This window comes from Nomascus leucogenys, chromosome 11 (assembly GCF_006542625.1).
Source record: "Nomascus leucogenys isolate Asia chromosome 11, Asia_NLE_v1, whole genome shotgun sequence".
NCBI lineage: Eukaryota > Metazoa > Chordata > Mammalia > Primates > Hylobatidae > Nomascus > Nomascus leucogenys.
The window spans coordinates 111,079,640-111,100,182 of NC_044391.1; the positions used below are offsets into that span (position 1 = coordinate 111,079,640).

At 38.4% G+C, this 20,543-nt stretch overlaps 1 protein-coding gene across 1 annotated transcript in view; it reads right to left on the bottom strand.

The window, feature by feature from the left end:
• The window catches only part of P3H2 (prolyl 3-hydroxylase 2), a 175,626-nt gene that overhangs the window by 20,412 nt on the left and 134,671 nt on the right, over positions 1 to 20,543 (bottom strand). The window contains exons 2-8 of the mRNA XM_030822980.1: positions 18,910 to 19,062; positions 17,413 to 17,602; positions 12,234 to 12,365; positions 10,843 to 10,985; positions 10,110 to 10,199; positions 7,836 to 7,876; positions 6,325 to 6,419 (exon numbers count right to left, since the gene is read on the bottom strand). Coding sequence (XP_030678840.1) covers positions 6,325 to 6,419; positions 7,836 to 7,876; positions 10,110 to 10,199; positions 10,843 to 10,985; positions 12,234 to 12,365; positions 17,413 to 17,602; positions 18,910 to 19,062 — 844 coding nt within the window. The remainder of the gene's footprint in view (positions 1 to 6,324; positions 6,420 to 7,835; positions 7,877 to 10,109; positions 10,200 to 10,842; positions 10,986 to 12,233; positions 12,366 to 17,412; positions 17,603 to 18,909; positions 19,063 to 20,543) is intronic.

Sequence of the window (20,543 nt, forward strand, 5' to 3'; positions counted from 1 at the left end):
TAAGCAGTAATATAATATGCAGCAGTTTTTAGCCTTAATTGAATACAATTCTCTCCCTCCCCCACTCCCCCCAGCTTCCTTTCTGCAGCAAAGACTTTACGATGGGCTGCAATGATCATTGCCTCCCGACATTCATATAGCTGTGCAATTTGCTTCCCACAAGTGCGAGTGGAACCTTGAACTTACTTCTAAACAGCAGAATATGGCAAAAGCGATAAGGTGTCATTCCTGTGACTATGTGACATAAAATTGCAACTTCTATCTTGCCTTCTCAGTCTCTTGCCTTCTCTGCTGGCATGCTGTGATGAAGCAAGTGGCCGTACTGGAGAGGATCACATGGCAAGGAATAGAGGGCATCCTCCAGCCAACAACCAACTAGGAACTAAAAGGCCATAGTCCAACAACTTTTTAGGAACTGAATTCTCAGCCCTGGTCAACAACTTGACTGAAACTGGTGAGAGACCCTGAAGTCAAGGACACAGTTACGTTCTCTGCAGACTCTCACCCCACAGAAACTATGAGATAATAAATGGATATTTTCATAAGCTGCTATATTTTCATTATTTTTTTCACAGCAATAAAAAAAGTAGTCCTTAAAAAATGTATTTGACAAGGTCTCACTGTCACCCAGGCTGGAGTGCAGTGGCACCACCATCATGGCTCACTGCAGCCTTGACCTCCTATCCTCAAGCATCCTCCCACCTCAGACTCCCAAGTAGCTGGGACTACAGGCATGCACTACCATGCCTAGTTTTTTGTTTTTTTTTTTGTCAGGGTCTTGTTATTTTTTTATTTTCAGGGTCTTGCCCAGGGTCGTCTTCAACTCCTGGACTCAAGCCATCCTCCCTCCTCAGCCTCCCAAAGTGCTGGGATTAGAGGCATGAGCCGCCACGCCCAGCCAAGTAGTCTTTTAAAAATCCCCCCTAAACGTCTTAGCATAGAACGCAATTTGGAAAAGGCTGTTCTAATCTATGTAGTTGATTAAAATTTGTAGTCAAATTGAGACAGGCATTCCCTTGAATATTTGGAAAAGTGAACTGTGTATTCCATTCCAATTTAGAAGTATAAAAAGAAATGTTCCTTCAAGAAGAAAGATAAGATACTTGCAGATTAACTGAAAAGCATTTGCTAATAAAAACTCAAGTAGAAATGAAAGACAGATGAGAGATTTAGTGAATTAAGTTGGTTTATACTTTGCCAAGTTTTTCTCTTTTTCTACATTGAAGGTGTATTATTTTAAACATAATTAGCTTATTTTCAAAATATGATTTTGAAAGTTAGCAAAAATAAAATATTTAGGAAAATGTCTACCAGTCTTAAGCTCTGTTATAAGCATGTATTATCATTACTATCACTGTTGTTGAATTAATAAGCTACACCTGGAATACTGTGTTAAGTTCTGATTGAGACACCTTAATAAGCATAGAGTCTTAAGAGAAGGCTACTGGGATATTGAGAATTCTCCTAGCATTCCATGCAACAAGCAACATGCAAAGATCAAGTGAAGGAAGAATGCAACATGCAGTCTTAAATATCTGAATCTTGGGTTCCGGGAGAATCTGCATTAGAAATCTGCCTTTCATGTAGCTAACATAATCATTAATATTACTAAGTGTAGAATTTTACACAGATATTTTCCACACGTACATTTAACAAAAACAACCCATCACCCATGAACTAACCAAAAGAAAAAAAAAAGATAAATGAAATCCTATCATTCAACAGGCAAGTCAACCAGCCTCCATATGACTACCAGTCTTAAGCTGGTAGCTTAATGACTAGTAGCACACCAGACAGAGGAAAACATTAAAATAAAAATAAAAATGTAGTCCAGTAAGTTGTGGTTTCTGGGGCCTGATTTGATGGCTTCAGCCAATTCTTAACCACAGCCCAAGAAGATTTAGTCAAACAAGTTAATTCTTCTCTCATTCATAAAGTATGTGCCTGGCTCTGACTCTGGTTGCAACAAGAAGGGACCCTAAGAAAGTACTCCCTTGTACTCACTGTCTGGCTCATGGCAAGAAGAATCACTTTATCAGAAATTCGATAGTGTCATACAAAGTATGATGGTGTAGGCAGGCTAACAATCCCTTATATGAGTACAGCCTTTTACAGTTAAAAAAAAAAAAAAAAAAAGGGCAAAGCACGGTGGCTCACACCTGTAATCTTAACACTTTGGGAGGCTGAGGCGAGCAGATTGCCTGAGCTCAGGAGTTGGAGACCAGCCTGGGCAACACAGTGAAACCCCATCTCTACTAAAATACAAAAAAAATTCGCCAGGCATGGTGGTGTGTGCCTGTAATCCCAGCTACTCGGGAGGCTGAGGCAGGAGAATCACTTGAACCCAGGAGGCAGAGTTTGCAGTGAGCCAGGATCACGCCACTGCACTCCAGCCTGGGCAACAGAGCGAGGCTCTGGCTTTAAAATAAAAAGAACTTTTTATGTTCACCATCTTAAAACAGTTACTATCCTTCTTCTATAGATAAAAATCATAGGGCCCAGAGAAAATGAGTCACTAGATCTTCATCACTGTAGAGCATATCAGACTAAGATAATCCCAGAAACTAAGCTTCCTGATTCCAAGTTTATTCAACCTTGTTTCTACTATCCCCCTACTGACTCTGCAATCATATGCAGCACAACCTTTAAAAATCTGGTGGGTGGGCTGAGCACGGTGGCTCAGGCCTGTAATCCTAGCACTTTGAGAGCCCAAGGCGGGTGGATCAACTGAGGTCGGGAGTTCGAGACCAGGCTGACCAAGATGGTGAAACCCCATCTCTACCAAAAAAAAAAATGAAAAAATAAGCCTGGCATGGTGGCATGCACCTGTAGTCCCAGCTACTCGGGAGGCTGAGACAGGAGAATCACTTGAATCCAGGAGGCAGAGATTGCAGTGAGCTGAGATGGCACCACTGCACTCCAGCCTAGGTGACAAAGTGAGACTCTTTTTTTTTTTTTTTTTTTTTTAAATCTGGTGAGTGAAAGGAGAATGGACAAGCGACAGCAATGTTTTTTAGTGAGTTTCCATATCACACATGTTTCATGGACTGAAGCCACTGTGGGATGTAAGTAGCCCTGGGTCACCCCATCTTAATGCTCAGGAGCTGTCCAGTAGGAATAATACTAAATACTAAACACTGTTAGGCATCCAGAGTAGATGACAATCTCTTTGGGGAAGATGAGAAAAGCTGAAGTATACTTTATTCTGCGACACATGCCTCCCTGACGTCCCCTTTTAGTCAGATTAAGATATGAAAATGTTGGCTGGGCGTGGTGGCTCACGCCTGTAATCCCAGCACTTTGGGAGGCCGAGACGGGTGGATCACAAGGGCAGGAGATCGAGCCCATCCTGGCTAACATGGTGAAACCCCGTCTCTACTAAAAATACAAAAAATTAGGCGGGTGCGGTGGCAGGCGCCTGTAGTCCCAGCTACTCGGGAGGCTGAGGCAGGAGAATGGCGTGAACCCGGGAGGCGGAGCTTGCAGTGAGCCGAGGTCGCGCCACTGCACTCCAGCCTGGGCGACAGAGCGAGACTCCGTCTCACAAAAAAAACAAAAGAAAAAAGAAAATGTTGCCGGGTGTGGTGGCTCACGCCTGTTATCCCAGCACTTTGGGAGGCCGAGGCGGGTGGATCACAAGGTCAGGAGTTCGAGGCCAGCCTGGCCAATATGGTGAAACCTCGTCTCTATTCAAAATGCAAAAATTAGCCGGGTGTGGTGGCATGTGCCTGTAGTCCCAGCTACTCAGGAGGCTGAGGCAGAAGAATCACTTGAACCCAGGAGGCGGACCTTGCAGTGAGCTAAGATCATGCCACTGCACTCCAGCCTGGGATACACAGTGAGACTCCATATCAAAAAAAAAAGAGAGATATGAAAGTGTTTTCTGGTTGGAAACTTTGTCTCTATCTACAACTGTTCTTAATTGAGATCCTAATTAGGTATCTGACAACTGGACAACAGGCTTTTTAGTTATGATATAATAAGAAATATACTGGTTTTTATCCCTTGTTTCTAGCACAGAGCTCCTAAATCCCTTGGAATTTCCCAAGGGATAAGAGTGTCCTTTTTATTTACACTGAGATCCTTTTGATCATAGTTAAGTTTATGTCAATGAGGTGAATTAGGGTAGGGCCCCTAAAAAGACTCAGAATGGGGCTGGTCGCCAGAAAGACCAAGTGATTAGGAAAGTGAAACGTTTAGCTCCACCCACTGACCTCTGGGAAAGGAATTTGGGGCCTGCAGATTAAGCTCTATAAAAACTCTTGAACAACAAGATTTGATGAGCTTCTAGGTTGCCGAGCACGTGGAGATGCTGAGAGGGTGGTTTGCCCATGGAGGGCATGGAAGCACCTCCTCCCATCCCCCCACACCTTGCCCTATGTACCTCTTCATCTAGCTGTTCATCCGTATCCTTTATAATAAACTAGTAAACACGAGAGTTTCCCTGAGTTCTGTGGGATGCTCTAGAAAATTAACCTAACCCAAAGTCAGGATCATGGGACTACTGGTTTGTAGCTGGCCAGTGAGGGGTTGGTCAGAAGTACAGGTAACAACTTATACTTGCAATTGGCATCTGAAATGGGAGCAGTCTTGTGGGCTGAGCCCTTAACCTGTGGTACCTGATACTATTTACAGAGAGACAGTGTCAGAACTGAATTGGATTATTTCACACTCATTTGCTATCCACTGGAGAATTACTGGTCGTGTGGGTAAAACCTCATACACATCTGGCCACAGAAGTATTCTGTATTGAATATGAGAGTACGGTAGGTAAAATTTTTTTTTTTTCCTTCAGACCAGTAGGTGCCCAGAAAACATTCCATCCTACAATCCATTAGCCACTTCATCCTAGACAATTCTGTAGAAATGGTAGATTTGGGTAGCCCAATTAATCATGATCCTTCTCTACCACATGTAGCCTTCTGTTCTGCTCTTCTATTAACCTACTAGTCAGCTGCTGGACACCAGATTCCCTGGTAGCCAGGGAAAAAAAAATGCTTTGAAATTTGGCAACTGTCCTGGAGTTTCCCAAACATTTACAGCAATGTGTTGGCTTATTGGCATGAACTTCCTGGGTGATTTCTCAGCCTAAAAGGCAACATGAACTCTGGCTGACCATGAAGCTCTCTGGCATTTGTAAAACAGCTTGGGCTTTGTGGCTGCAAACTGAGGTCCAGGTCAGATTAGATGAGCATATTATCCTGTTTACTGGTTCAAACTGACTTGGAAGCCAAGGAAGGAAAGGGATGAGAAATGTGAGAGCTGTAGAGAGCCAAAAGTTTTCAAATCAGAGGAATGTGCTGACAAGGTCTCCTGGGGAAAGAAGTACTGTACAGCTTCCCAATGCAGCGCTTTGAAAGCCTCGTCTTGCAATTATTTAATCAATAGGTGATACATTTTTGATATCTACACAATTCTCTGTTTCATGCAGCAGGCGAAGAAGAGAAAATGGGATTTCTGGTCAAATGTCTGGGTTCAAATGCCTGTTCAACCTGTTCTGAGCTTCTGAGACTTCAGAGAAATCATTAAATCTTCCCACATGAGATGCTGTTAGTATTAAAATAGTATGCAAATAAATTGTGTGCAAATTTGCTGGGAAATCATAAAACATATAGAAATAATAATTGTTAAGAATTACTACTGCTGTTAGTATTACTATTGCTAATAGTTTTTATTAATATAACAATGCTTGGCTCTACTTAAAAACTGTTTTTGGCAACATTCCACCTGTGTCTCTACTAATTTTCATCTTACACAAGTAGGCACATAATGTTCCGCTCGCTTCGTCTCTGTGCCTTTGCTCCGTTTCTTTTAACCACTAGAATGGTTCCCTCTAAATCCATGCATCCTACTACATTCTGCTTTCTCTAAAGGCCCTGCTCAGATCTATGTGCTTCAAGCATCTAAGGTTAACTAATCTAATATCCCATGTGGCGGGTCTCCTCTCCAAGTTCCTCTGATATACAGTCTGTCCCACACTACCTAGCTCTTACTGACTGTGTAACAGAAGTAAACCATAGGAAATTGCTAAGCCTCCGGGATTCTGAGAATGGTGATGACCATGCAAGTTTCCTTGGGAAACAAATGAGGGAGTGAATTTGGAGGCTTTTTCTTTTCTTTTTTTGAAAACCTATGGTAATAATACACAAAACTAAGACTTTTTTTTTTTTTAAGTCTTGCTTTCAGACTATTAGGGAGTGTAGTAGCTTAGTCTTATTCTTTATTTTCTAGAGAGAGTGGGTTCTTCCTTGATCTGGAAAAGAACTGGTCAAGCCCCATCTTCCCCTTCCCCTCCTTTATAGAGTAAAGTGCACAGCTACTTACCTTCTCTCAGGTCTCGATCTATCTTGGGTGATAGCTTTTTTCCCATTGACAATCCATGAACTTCTGCTCCCTCTACGTTCACTCCTGAAGGAACCCTACCCATTGAAAAAATTTAAAATGGCAATTTGTCATTGAATAACAATGTTCAAAGGCAAAGAATACTTTACCTAGGTAGTCCGTGACTCTACATTGTGTGTTTTGTTGTAAACAAGTTCACCTGTCTTTTAAAGTCGAATTAAATGTCACTGCCTCTAGGAAGTTCTCTGTTTCCTCAGTGAGTTTGCCTTATTTCACTCCTCTAAATCTTCTTAGCAACCTTTATTACAATTAATTGTATGCATAACATAACTCTCTTCAGATTAGACTCTAATCTCAAGTAGTAAAAAAATTATCATGAGCATCTTTATAATGCTCAGAGTGTCCAGTGGGGCCTGGAACATGGAGTGCATCATTGAACAATTATTGAATTGAAACAAATTATGTCATAATGTAGTAGTGCTTGACTATTGTGAAAAGAAGGCACAGGTTTGTCATTTGCAAACCCACACAAATGATGGCAGGCTGTTCTTTATATACGTAAAAATCAAATCCAAATGTGTATATACATTCTTGGATCTTTTGAAATAATTTTATGCCACCCAAGGGTTGAGTTTTTGAAGCCTAGTGAAAGACTTCAAGATTCCAAACAAGAAGATCTGGATCTGTCCTTCCTTTGTGATGAGACTCTAAGCAAGTTGCTTGCCTTGTCACGGCCTCAGGTTTCCAATTTGAAAATGAATAAGCTGCACCATGTGATCTCAAGCAGGTGTTTCTAACCTTCTGGGTTTCAGTCCTTTTAAAAGATGTAAATTGACTTTTGTCATTGTAAATAATGAGCTTGCTTGGGGGGAGGGAGGAGGGATAGCATTAGGAGATATACCTAATGCTAAATGACGAGTTAATGGGTGCAGCACACCAACATGGCACATGTATACATATGTAACAAACCTGCACGTTGTGCACATGTACCCTAGACCTTAAAGTATAATAATAATAAAATTTAAAAATAATAATAATAATGAGCTTTCTTGATTTCTGATTCAGTTAGTGACACCTAATATTTTACCTATTTTAGTATAACTTTCTGAACTTCATTATTTCAAGTAAATACAGTAAGGGAATTCACCATCAAAAAACCCATTTCCTAGTTTTCCTGTTAATAAATCAAAACCAGTATCCAACCTTCTCAGATTTGGAATCATGGAATGTTAGCACATAAAGAGCACCTGATTTAACCCTTTTTTTTTCTGTAAAAAAAACATGAGATCCAGAAAGCAGAAGATATATTACCTAAGGTTACAAACACGTGGCAGGAAGAGCTGGGACCTGGATGCAGAGCTCCTAATTCGCAGCTTAGAATTATTTTATTAGCTCTCCTTGCCTGTTTCATAGAGCTACATTTCTCTATGATAGGTTATGACACTAAATATTTCTCCTCATAAAAAACCAGTTCGCGTTCTGAATGGACTTACCGATTCTCACCCTGTCGTCCTCCATATCTGATCCAATAGTTCTGTTTTGAATCGAGTAAAAAAAAAAATGCAGTAATTTTGTCACTAAAACATCACTTACAGAATTAAGGTAAAATAAAATATGCACAAAACATTCAAAAGATCTATAATTTGGGAATTTTGCATATTGTGTAAAAATACAATATATTTATATTTTATAGATTAATGAAAAGGAAGGCTAAAGTTAGTGGAGATTTGGCAAGGACAAAATGAAATACAAATCGATTTTTTAAATAGCATGGAATTAGGCTAGATATCCACCCTTTTGTCCAAGAAAGTGACTTGGAATTTGGTGGCAGAAAAACATTTGAAAGATCATTCAGTTCAACTTCTTTACGTTTTCTGAATAAAACAAGCAAACAAAATGGAGCTTGAGTAATCACCTGTATAGATCATGAAATTAGTAAATAACATATTTTAAGGTCTCTTGGATAACATAATTTTTAAAGAATAATAAGTAAGACCTGATATAAATATTAATATATTAGAAGGTGTTATATTGGAAAAGTACGTTAAAATTAACTCATTTTAAAAAGTGTGCCTATAAAAACATGGCATAAGAAAGAAATGAAAAAAGGTTGTAAATGGACATATTATAAATAATTTTATCAATGTATTAACTTGTATATCATTTGAAGAACTTACATAGAAACCAATGGATAAATGAATAAAGCCCATTGCCCAAGTAATTAAAATAAGAGGAAAAATGGCTTTTCCTCTTCTTTTGTGAATATGTGAAAAGGTTTATTCTTGCTGGTCATCAAAAAATTACAAGTTAAAATGGTGTACTATTTCATACATAATATATAAATAATAAAAGTGATTTTAAAGTGTTATTTCTTATTGCTGATAAATTTGTGGTAAAATGGTACTGTTATGCATTACCAGGATTCAAATGCCTGTTCAATCTGTTGTGAGCTATGAGACTTTAGATTAGTCACTAAATCTTCCCACATGAGATAGTGTTAGTATTAAAATAGTGTGCAAATAAATAATTCCAAGAGAATTATTTATTCTCCTAGTAACCATATATAATGACATATAATTATAAATAAATTAACAATAAATAAATAATTTCTAAGAGAATTCTCTTAGAAAAGCAATTTAGTTTCAAGAAATTTAAAACCTTATATCCTTTGATGACAGAATAATTCCACTCTTAAGAATTTATTTTAAGGACATAGTTCAATAGAGAAAAAATGCTTAATACGTTATGTATAATTCAAAAATCAGAAATAATTAAAGTGTTCAGCAGAAGAGTTCATTTATTTATCGTACGTCAATTCTACCTATCTAAAATTCTAAATTCTATCTACTTTTTAGATACTAAAATGTGTCTAAAAATACCTTTTAAAGCTATACAAATGTAGAAATTTCTTATGGTATCTTCTTAAATAAAAGAATACAAATCTCTTTATACCATAGTATATGTTTCTGCAAAAGATATGTCTTCATATCAACAATGATTAGAAGACAACATGGAAAAGTGAAGTCAGCATGATGGGTGGTAGGAGTGTGACTGATGATATTTTGAATTCTCTTTAATGTTTAGGTAATATACAAGATTAAAAGAAAAATTTAAAACACCACATCCAGAATTTAGGAAAATAAAACACTCCCAGGGCAAATGAGTCATACACAAAATACTTTTACCCAATAGATTTGCTTTTGACTTTGGACCTCGTTAATGTGGAATGACTGATGTGGAAATCCATTAGTCTTTTAAAGTTCATCAGATGGCCGGGTGCGGTGGCTCACGCCTATAATCCCAGCACTTTGGGAGGCTGAGGCGGGCGGATCACCTGAGGTCAGGAGTTCCAGACCAGCCTGACCAATATGGTGAAACAGCATCTCTACTAAAAATACAAAAAAAAAAAAATTAGCCAGGCATTGTGGAGCGTGCCTGTAATCCCAGCTACTGGAGAGGCTGAGGCAGGAGAATCGCTTGAATCCAGGAGGCGGAGGTTGCAGTGAGCCGAGATCACGCCACTGCACTCCAGCCTGGGCGACAAGAGTGAAACTCCATCTCAAAATAAATAAATAAATAAATAAATAAATAAATAAAGTTCATCAGATATATTGAGTAAATATCTCCTACCCCCAATTTTTACCTCAAGGAGGGCAATAAAATCTTAGCTTTTTGAGGTAAATGGCAAAAATGGAGGCAGGTAATAAAAACATAAAAAGGATTCCACTGAATCATTATTTTAATAAACATTTCCTCTTTCCTCTTACCGGTTCAGTGTATGAAAACCCCAGACCTTCTGCAGCTGATTTTATCAGCTCAGACTCCAGCTTATGACGTTTCACAAACATTGTTAAATCCTAGAGAAAAAGAAGTAAAGACAGACATTTTTTATTTAAATAACAGGTAAGAGATACGATAAATGTTCAGGTGGCAATATTTTCATTAGATAGTCACAAATGAGCTAACAAATATTCAGAGCTGCAAGACATGGCCCCATCTCAACATACTTTCACACGCTAACATGTATGAATAAAAATGTGCTTCAGGCATAAATAAAGTTTGAAAGAACTGAGTTCTAGAACCTTTGCTAAATTGTTAGATATCTTTAAGACCAGTGTTATATTTTTATCAACTCTCCCCAGAACACATGCAGAATCAAGAATTTCTTTTCAGGCCACGCACGGTGGCTCACACCTGTAATCCCAGCACTTTGGGAGGCCGAGGCGGGCGCATCACCTGAGGTCAGGAGTTTGAGACCAGCCTGACCAACACGGAGAAACCCCATCTCTACTAAAAAAAAATACAAAATTAGCCGGGCGTGGTGGCATGTGCCTGTAATCCCAGCTACTAGGGAGGCTGAGGCAGGAGAATCGCTTGAACCTGGGAGGCAGAGGTTGTGGTGAGCCAAGAATGCGCCATTGCACTCCAGCCTGGGCAACAAGAACGAAACTCTGTCTTAAAAAAAAAAAAAAGAATTTCTTTTCAAAACATTGGTCTCACCTCTCTGGCCTCAATGGATGCTGGGTCAATGCTATCATCCAGCAGACTCTCATAGTAATCCACATTTTCTAGCACGTCCTCATCATCCGGATGGCACAGAAGATAGGCTTTGGCACACTCCAGGGCTTTCACATACTCACCAACTGAAAGACAAAGGAGTTGCAGCATTAGAGTCAGCCTAGGTCTGTCCAAAGGATTTTAAAGGGAGGCCATCAACATGTCTACAGAGGTCAGCATTAAACACGAATAAGAGGGAAGATAAACTGAGGCTCAGCAGAGAAAGCAGAAACAGTCACAGATAAAAGGAAAGACACGATTTCAAGTATTCAAAAGTTATTACCTTTGCTCTGCTTTGGTGCTAGTCGTTTTACGCAAATCGTCAAGTTTCTATCCGAAGATGTTTGTTGACAACTTTTATTATTTAACACATATAAACAGCAGAATTGTAAGAGTTAATTCTGATTTTTGTACTGAGTTTGGGTTAAGTAAACATCCTGAAGGTGATCTTTGCAACAGTAATGTACCCTTTTATATATAATGTATGAGTAACATAAGTGCTTTTAAAATGTTATTTTTCATTGCTGCAGTTTGTGGTAAACTGGTACTTCAATGCAAAGCCCTTCATAGAGTCCCAGATGTTCTGGAGGAAGCCCCTCAAATCCTTCACTATACAATTATAGCAAATCCAACAGTAGCAAACTACTAAAAGGAACTAACAAGGATGTTTCCAATATAAACTTTTCATTATAAAATATTTAGCTATTACAAGGGAAATTTTAAATGTCTGTATGCTTTGTTTTCAAATAGGTCACAACATTGTATTTCTTCTAATGGAAATTTACAATATATGTATGTGTGTATATATATGTGTGTGTGTGTGTGTGTGTGCATGTATGTGTGTATAAGTACATATACACACACATATATATATATATATATATATACTCTGAGATGACTCTGATTTTTAAAAAGAATGATAAAAATTAAGCAACTCTCTCATCTTTGATTCACTGTTTATGACTTTAGCACATGACTCATTGTGTGCCATCAACACCAGGAAAATAAATAATGTTTTGTTTTTGGAAAGGAGGAGGATTTTGCAAAGTTCCTTTTAAATTGAGTTTTAAAAACATTAGTCTAAAAAATCATGCAAAATGTCAATCTAGTATAATTTTCAGTAAATTATCACAGCATTAAATTTTGTACTTTGCCCATTGGTGATATCCCCTTCTGCTCTTCTTGTCCTGCAGCTAAGGAGAGAAGAAATGCATAAATTCCTATTGCTTTCATAATAAACTGAAGAAGTCAGAACACTCAATTACAAAAATGTGATGTCTGTAATGATGAACCACAACCCCCCAAGAAGTCTTCACGGATGATCCACGCTTTACCTCGATAGTAGGCAAACTGTAGGTAATCATAGTGCAGAGGAAGAAAATTCTCGATGGGTGAGAGGCGGCCAGGGCGGGTGGCAAGTTCCCTCACACATTCATGCTGACAAACAAGCACCTGCATATAGTGATCTGGAAGACAAGAGCCAATAAGTGTGTTCCTCCAGGCTGCTGAGTGCCCAAACGTCAACGTCACAGCCACAGTTAGACAGGGCATTCCTCACCTCACCACACTCGGAGAGCAAAATTACTATAATCCTCACTTCCGGACTGCAAAACCTTTTTACAAAGAAATAGGTGACTTGCCAAGGTCTCCTGGCCAGCGATCACTAGAACGACAGTAGATTCCGAATCCTCCAGCTCACAGTCTGTTCTCTACACCTCACTTTTCCCTTCCCATATACACTTTTTATACCCCACAGTCCATTTACCCCACCTACACCCAGCTGAATGTCGGTTTTCGTATTTAACAACTTTGGGGCCTCTCTTTGGATATCTTGGATGGCTTGAAGTGCCCTGGAATCGGGAATGGAAGTTCAGATGCTAGTAAATGTTAAGGAACAGTTTGGAAAAAGAAACCACCATGGATGTGGAAAATTCAGGCTGAGAAGTGAAGGAAAAGTGCTCTTTTTCTTGGTTAACATTTTCAAGCCAAATTGTCCTAAAGGAGAAATAAAAACTCTTTTTTTTTTTACACCTATTGGTCAGAAACCTATTCTACCCAGTTATAAATTAGTCTATCACCTAGACATTGTATATTCTAATACTAAGGACATTGTATATTCTTTGCCAGAGACTGGTAAAATAGGGAGAAGGATGTAAACTAAAGGAATTTAAATGAGCATCTTATTTCCTGTTACTCTTCACTCCCCTTTCTATTGCTCCCATTCTTCTTGCTTGAGGGTCCTGAAGTGTTAGGGTTTTCATGCCTCCTTTGGCTCTGGACTCTTATCTTATCAAAGCCTGAGATGAGGAAACACAAGTGGTGAACGTCCCAGAGAAGAAAATGCCTCCTGCGTTTCACCTTCACTGATTTTTACAATGAAGATGGATGTATTTTCCAGAAAGAATGGCTCATTCACACCTGTGCTGAGTGGGTTCTTTTGAGAATGATGATAAAATCATTTGATCTCATAGCTGTGCAATTTAATTTACCACAACTGCCTTTTTTTCGAAAGGCTCTTTGTTTAGTCTGAGTTTGGCTTGGATCTTGATGATTTTGCAGAGGGACCCCAAAACACAACAGGAAGGAAATGTGCATTTTCTGGTGTGGGGGAATGTGCCAGTTTTGCATAACTTGGCTAACTGAATTATTTATAGCACAGCTAATAGAATCCCTAAAGCCCATTGGTTATTAACCCCAGTCAGGGGATGCGAAGGAAGAATGAGTTCTATTTATTTGATTAGCATGTTAGAAATAAATAACCAGCTGTTTTATTTCTTAAGAAAACAAAAACAAACAACCTTCAACTGTTTTCTCCTACTCAACTTACCATTTGCATTTCTATTTACTTTCTAATACACATTCCTTTTAATTCCAAGTGACAAGCAAAAGGTAAAGGCAAAAGATACCCACCGAGAACTCAAAATCTGAATGGAAATATTTTTTCAAAATGGATATAAATAGCAGCAAAATAGGAGTGACAGAAAGGTATCCTTTAGGGTTTCATAGCAGGGCTAGTAATAAATAACTGCATTCAGGAGCCATTTGTATTTTTCCCCAACTGTTAAGGTCTAACTCTAAAATTCAAATATTCTGATTTTCTAATACATTTGCTATTTAAAAAGCCAGTTGTATTCCTAATTTAGGACAATTTTGAACCAGACAAGAATTTACATAGTGAGAGCTGTCATATTACTTTTATTAGGTATATCCCTTGCCTCCTTCTATCTTAAATGACATTGTGCAATTAATATGTTTTTAATAAGTTTGAGTCTTAAAAATTAAAGAACCTGAGTTATGAGATCTCTATTCTTTTCTAGCTACCAACATGCTGTGGTGACCTTGAGCAAATCACTAAATGCTAATCTGGGAAATCGTCGGTCAATTTTCCTAAACCAGATCTAGGACATTGGCCAAAACTGTTCAGTGGCCATTGGTGGAGGCAGGTGTAGAGGCCAATGTGGGAGTGAAAGCAGGATGCCTATCCCCCCACAACCACAACATAGCTAACTATAATAAAGGAAGAATCTGCCATTCCCAAATACAAGATCAAGCGTCGAGAAATAGCAATTAAAATGTGAACCACACATAAAACTGACATTCCAAAAATTTAGGCAACTGGATCTGGCAGAGATCCAAAAAAAATAAAACTTTCAGGAAAATATCCTCAATAATTGACAACGTTGTATTGAATTTAGGTGAACTGAGTTGATTTTGGGTAACTGGGTGTGTCACAAATTGGTCATTTGATGTATTAATTTTCAGTCTACTTCCTAGTCTAATTTTTGACAGCTATACCATAATTTTCTCTATAAGAAATCTTAACAATAATTCTTAACAATAATTCTATACCTACATTCTCATAAACATGGAGTATTTAACCATTTTAATCCCTGCTATGCAACTGATGGATATGTCATCTCCTTCCTTCCTTCATTCATTAATCAACCCATTCATTTAACCAGTATTTACTAAGTATCTACTATTTGCCACTCACTCTTCTTAGGCACTGAAGATTGAGCACTAAACAGGACAAGTCTTTAGCCAAGAGATAGAAGAAAACAACATTTTGAAGCTCTGTAAGTGGAAATAAGCATGGCATATTTAAGGAATCAAAAAGCAAGAGAGAGAGGGAGAGGGAGAGAGAGAATGAACGAAAACATACACAAGTGCCCAATCATGGAAGTTCTTATTAAAGAAGTGGATTTTATTCCAAGTGGAATGTAAACCATTTGGGGTGTTTAAACCAGATCTGTCAGCAGAATTTTGTTTTTTTAGAGACTGCTCTGTGGGCATTCGGAGCAAAACCAGAACAGGACATGAAGAGCGGCAAGGAGGCAATCACTGTTGCTTTGAGCCAGGGTGGTAGCAAAAGGGGTGGAGGGAGTTAGGAAGTGTTCAGTGCTATTAGGAGATAACATCTATCCAAGTTTGGTAACAAGTCATACGGGAATAGGAATGAAGGAAGATGTTGGATTGAAAGGTAACTTGGTTTGAGTTATTAGGTGAGTAGTGCTTTTTGTTTGTTTGTTTGTTTTTCCTTTGTGATGGAGTTTTGCTCTTATTGCCTAGGCTGGAGTGCAATGGCACCATCTCGGCTCACTGCAACCTCCGCCTCCAAGGTTCAAGTGATTCTCCTGCCTCAGCCTCCTGAGTAGCTGGGATTACAGGCACCCGCCACCACACCTGGCTAATTTTTTACATTTTTAGTAAAGATGGGGTTTCACCATGTTGGCCAGGCTGGTCTCAAACTCCTGACCTCATGTGATCCACCTGCCTCGGAATCCCAAAGTGCTGGGATTACAGGCATGAGCCACCGCGCCTGGATGAGTAGTGCTTTTGAGGAAGACTGAAAGCATTGGAAGTTGGGGAGAGCAAACTGATTTTATTCACTGGCATTTTAGTAAGTAAATGAAGTTGAACGTTGCTTTTCATATATGGGCAACTCAGAAAAAAATGTGTGCTCAAAATATTTGTGAAAAATTCATTAATAAATTATCCTTTGCTTACTTTTCAATTATGTAGACCTTAAAAGTATAGATTCTAGATTCAGAAAAGTCCAAATATGAGTTCCAGCTTCACTCCAATCACATCACTCAATCTTTTTCAGATAAATTCCTCATTTACAAAAGGGAGAGGAGAGTAAGTAACAATAGTATCTATAAGAGTTGCTCAAAGCATTAAATAGATAAAAATATGTTAAGTGCTTTGTATGTTACAGTTGCTACGTGTTGGTTATTATTACTACTGATAATTAAGAAGTAAATTACTATGAACAATAATAATTTACAGGCTCTCTTTGAATATGAAATATATGAACACTTTGCCTATAAAATATTTTGCAATACTTTCTATTTGTGTTTGTAGATCAGCTTGGTTTATTGTATAAATCTGTACTTATAAATCTTAGGTAAAGTTTAACTTGTTCTTTATTTTTCTTGTCTTTTGTCATGCTTAGAAGAGCTTTTCTGCTGGGTGTGCTGGCTCACGCCTGTAATCCCAGTACTTTGGGAGGCCGAGGTGGGTGGATCACCTGAGGTCAGGAGTTCGAGACCAGCCTGGCCAGCATGGAGAAACCCCATCTCCACGAAAAATACAAAATTAATTGGGTGTGGTGGTGCATGCCTATAATCCCAGCTACTCGGGGTGCTGAGGCAGAAGAATTGCTTGAATCCGGGAGGCAGAGGTTGCAGTGAGCCAAGATCACACCATTGCACTCCAGCCTGGGCAACAAGAGTGAAACTCCATCTCAAAAAAAAAAATAGAGCTTTTCTTCTCCTAATATTATACAAATATTTTCCCTCATTTTGTTCTAACAGTTTTATATTTTACACTTATATTGTTATTACAAATACAATTTATTTTTGTGTAAGGCATACAGCAGAGAACCCACTTTCCCCTCATAAGTGGTTAACTAGCCAATCTCTCAAATTATTCTATAATGTGCATTACCTACTATTTTAAATGCCGCTTTGTAATATATTAAATTCTTATTAAATAATAAAACATTTTAAGTAGTTGAAAACTACATAAAAGTGTTCACTACTACATTGTTTATAATAATGAAAAGTTTCAACCTCTTAAATACTCATCACTAAAGGACTAGTCAATTAAATTATGATGCGTTTATATAACAGAGCATTACCCAGCCATTAAATACAATAAAATGGCTCTACGTACTTACATGAGAAGAAGTCCACAATATATTGTTAAGCATAAAATAAAACAACAAAAGTTGAAAAACAATATATATAGTATTGTCCTATTTTATAAAAAAAAGAAATAATAACTATAAATAAATACATAGATATTTACATAAGGACCTGAAAAAGTTTGGGAAGACAGTCACCAAAATTTTAACTACATACATTTCTCTACAGGAGACAGGCTGGGATAGACACATGAGAGTCTTTTATTTTTACAATATATTCTTCTATTTTGCTGGAATAGCTTTTTACAAATCGCAGGTAGTATTTTTATAATAAGAAATAAATAAAATGAAAAAATAAGCTTTACCTGCAATAGCTTCATACAGACCAGTCTTGTACCCTAAATACTCATATTCTTCAAATCTCTGAGGCCCCTCACATAGGGTTCGGCATTCTATATCTTCAACGAAATATTCTCTTAGGGCTTGTTCGAAGTGCCTGATAGCCATCTCAAAGTCATCAGCCTCATAATGTTTAACTCCTGCATTGTAACTTTCCTGTAATGAAACAGACCAAAAAAAAAAAAAAAAAAACCAACCAAACAAAAAAACCTCTTATTTTCAAAGAGAAGGGGTTATGCTGACTGAGGATCATCTAGGTAGGCGGGGTACTGGATGCTTGTGCTGCGGAGGGATAAAGAAGGGTTGCACTGGGAGATAAAGAACAACATTCCTGGCTTCAAATACTTGTAAGTGAGAGGGCTCTTACTGAGCAAACAGACTGCTATGTGATCGATTTCGTTTTTTTCCCTTAGCACATGCAAGACTGTATTTTTGAAATCATTTGCCTATAGGTAGGGCCAAGTAACAAGTGCAGGGCAACAGATGTGGGTGGAACTGACATCCACTTTTAGGCCTTGCCTGTGTGTGTGTGTGTGTGTGTTTTAATATTTTCTAAAATCTTCCCTTATCCTTTTCTGCAATTATCTTGGAGGCTACGTGTTGAGAATGGTGATGTCAAAAATTAAAAAAAAAAAAAAGCTTTCAACATGTGATTTCAAGTAATGTTTAGTCTGTAGAAAGAATTACATCGCTTTTTAAAACCCCAGTTTGAAACGTATAGGTACAATGGGCAAACCACTGGACTGGGAGCTGGAAAATCACAGTATAATCCTGAACAATTTATACTGGCCTCACCTCCTAGGTATAAAATAAAAGTATCAGAAAGGTTCAGAGAGGATTTTTTTTTTTTTTTTTTTTTGAGACGGAGTCTCGCTCTGTCACCCAGGCTGGAGTGCAGTGGCGCAATCTCGGCTCACTGCAAGCTCCGCCTCCCGGGTTCACGCCATTCTCCTGCCTCAGCCTCCCGAGTAGCTGGGACTACAGGCGCCCGCCACCACGCCCGGCTAATTTTTTTTTTTGTATTTTTAGTAGAGACGGGGTTTCACCGTGGTCTCAATCTCCTGACCTCGTGATCCGCCTGCCTCGGCCTCCCAAAGTGCTGGGATTACAAGCGTGAGCCACCGCGCCCGGCCAGAGAGGATTATAAATAATTATATGATGTTCTAGTTTTTATCACATTATACCTATTTTCTAAGTTAATTTTTATTTTCTCTTAATTTAAAAATATTTAATTTTTTAGTTTTTTTATTTCAACTTTTAAAATTGTAATTAAAATTTTAAAAAAATCTCAGTTTTTTCAGACTTGATCATTATATTCTGAGAACTCTGAAAGTCCAAAAATGTTTACTAAAATTTGAGAATAAATTTTATGAGATATTCATTCATAGAAATCTGCTTTGACGCAAATGAAACTTAGGAGCACTTAGCTCCCTGTGGTGAGGGGAGGGGTCCACAGAGCTTACCATATGTGGTTTAGCTTCTCTGTCTACCAACTGCAATGCTTCAACACCAGCCGTCGCCCTGTAATTCTCAATGTTCTGCTGCATTTCCATGTGCTCAGGGTTAGCCACGAAAAATGTGTGAGCTGCTTCCACTGCTTTTTCGAGCTGGTTAAGCTAAAGAGAAAAAAAAAAATGACCAAACGAAGGCAAATATTTCCAAATCACACTCAGAGAAATACAAAGATCAATCCAAAGTCTCACAGTTTAAGAATGAAACTAGGAGCCTTGGGTTTTTTTTTTTTTAGGAGACAGGCAATAAAAACAAAATAAATGGGATTATAGCAAAGTAAAAAACTTCTGCACAGCAAAGAAAGCAATCAACAGGTGAAGATACAACCTACAGAATGCAAGAAAATACTTGTAAACTATATATCCATATCCAAAAGGGGTTAATATCTAGGATATATAAGATATATAAAAAGCTCAAAAAACTCAATAGCAAGAAAAAATATTAAAAAATGGGCAAAAGATCTGAAATGACATTTCTCAAAAGAAGATATACAATTGGCCAACAGGTGTGTGAAAAAATGCTCCACGTCACTAATCACCAGGGAAATGCAAGTCAAACCCACAATGAAATACAACTTCATTCCAGTTAGAATGGCTATTAACAAAAAGGTAAAAGATAACAAGTGTTGACAAGGAAGTGGAGAAAAGGGCACCTTTATACACTGTTGGGAGGAATATAAATTAGCAAGACCATTATGGAAAACAGTATGGAGTTTTCTCAAAAAATTAAAAGTAGAACTACCATATGATCCAGCAATCTCACTGCTGGGTATATATCCAAAGGAAATGAAGTCAGTATGTTGAAGCTATATCTGTACTCCCATGTTTATTGCAGCACTATTCACAATAGCCAGGCCATGAAATCAACCTAAGTGCCCATCAGCAGATGAATGAATAAAGAAAATATGGTACATATACACAATGAAATATTATTCAGCCATAAAAAATAATGAAATCCCGTCATCTGCAACAACGTGGATGAATCTGGAGGATACTATGTTAAGTGAAATAAGCCAGACACAGAAGGACAAACACCACATGATCTCACTCTTATATGGAATCTGAAACAGTTGATGTCACAGAAGTAGAGAGTGGAACGGTGATTGCCAGAGGCTGGGAAATGTAGGAAAGGGAGAGACAGGAAGAGGTTGGTCAAAGAGTACAAAGTTACAGTGAAAGAAGAAGAATCACTTCTGCTGTTCTATTGCACGGTAGGATAACAATAGTTAACAATTATGTATTGTATATTTCAGAATAGCTAGAAGAAAGCATTTTTAATGATGTCATCAAAATACTCTTTTTTTTTTTTTTTTTTTTTTTTGAGATGGAGTCTCGCTCTGTCGCCCAGGCTGGAGTGCAGTGGCGCAATCTCGGCTCACTGCAAGCTCCGCCTCCCAGGTTCACGCCATTCTCCTGCCTCAGCCTCTCCGAGTAGCTGGGACTACAGGCGCCCGCCACCACGCCCAGCTAATTTTTTGTATTTTTAGTAGAGACGGGGTTTCACCGTGGTCTCGATCTCCTGACCTCGTGATCCGCCTGCCTTGGCCTCCCAAAGTGCTGGGATTACAAGCGTGAGCCACCGCGCC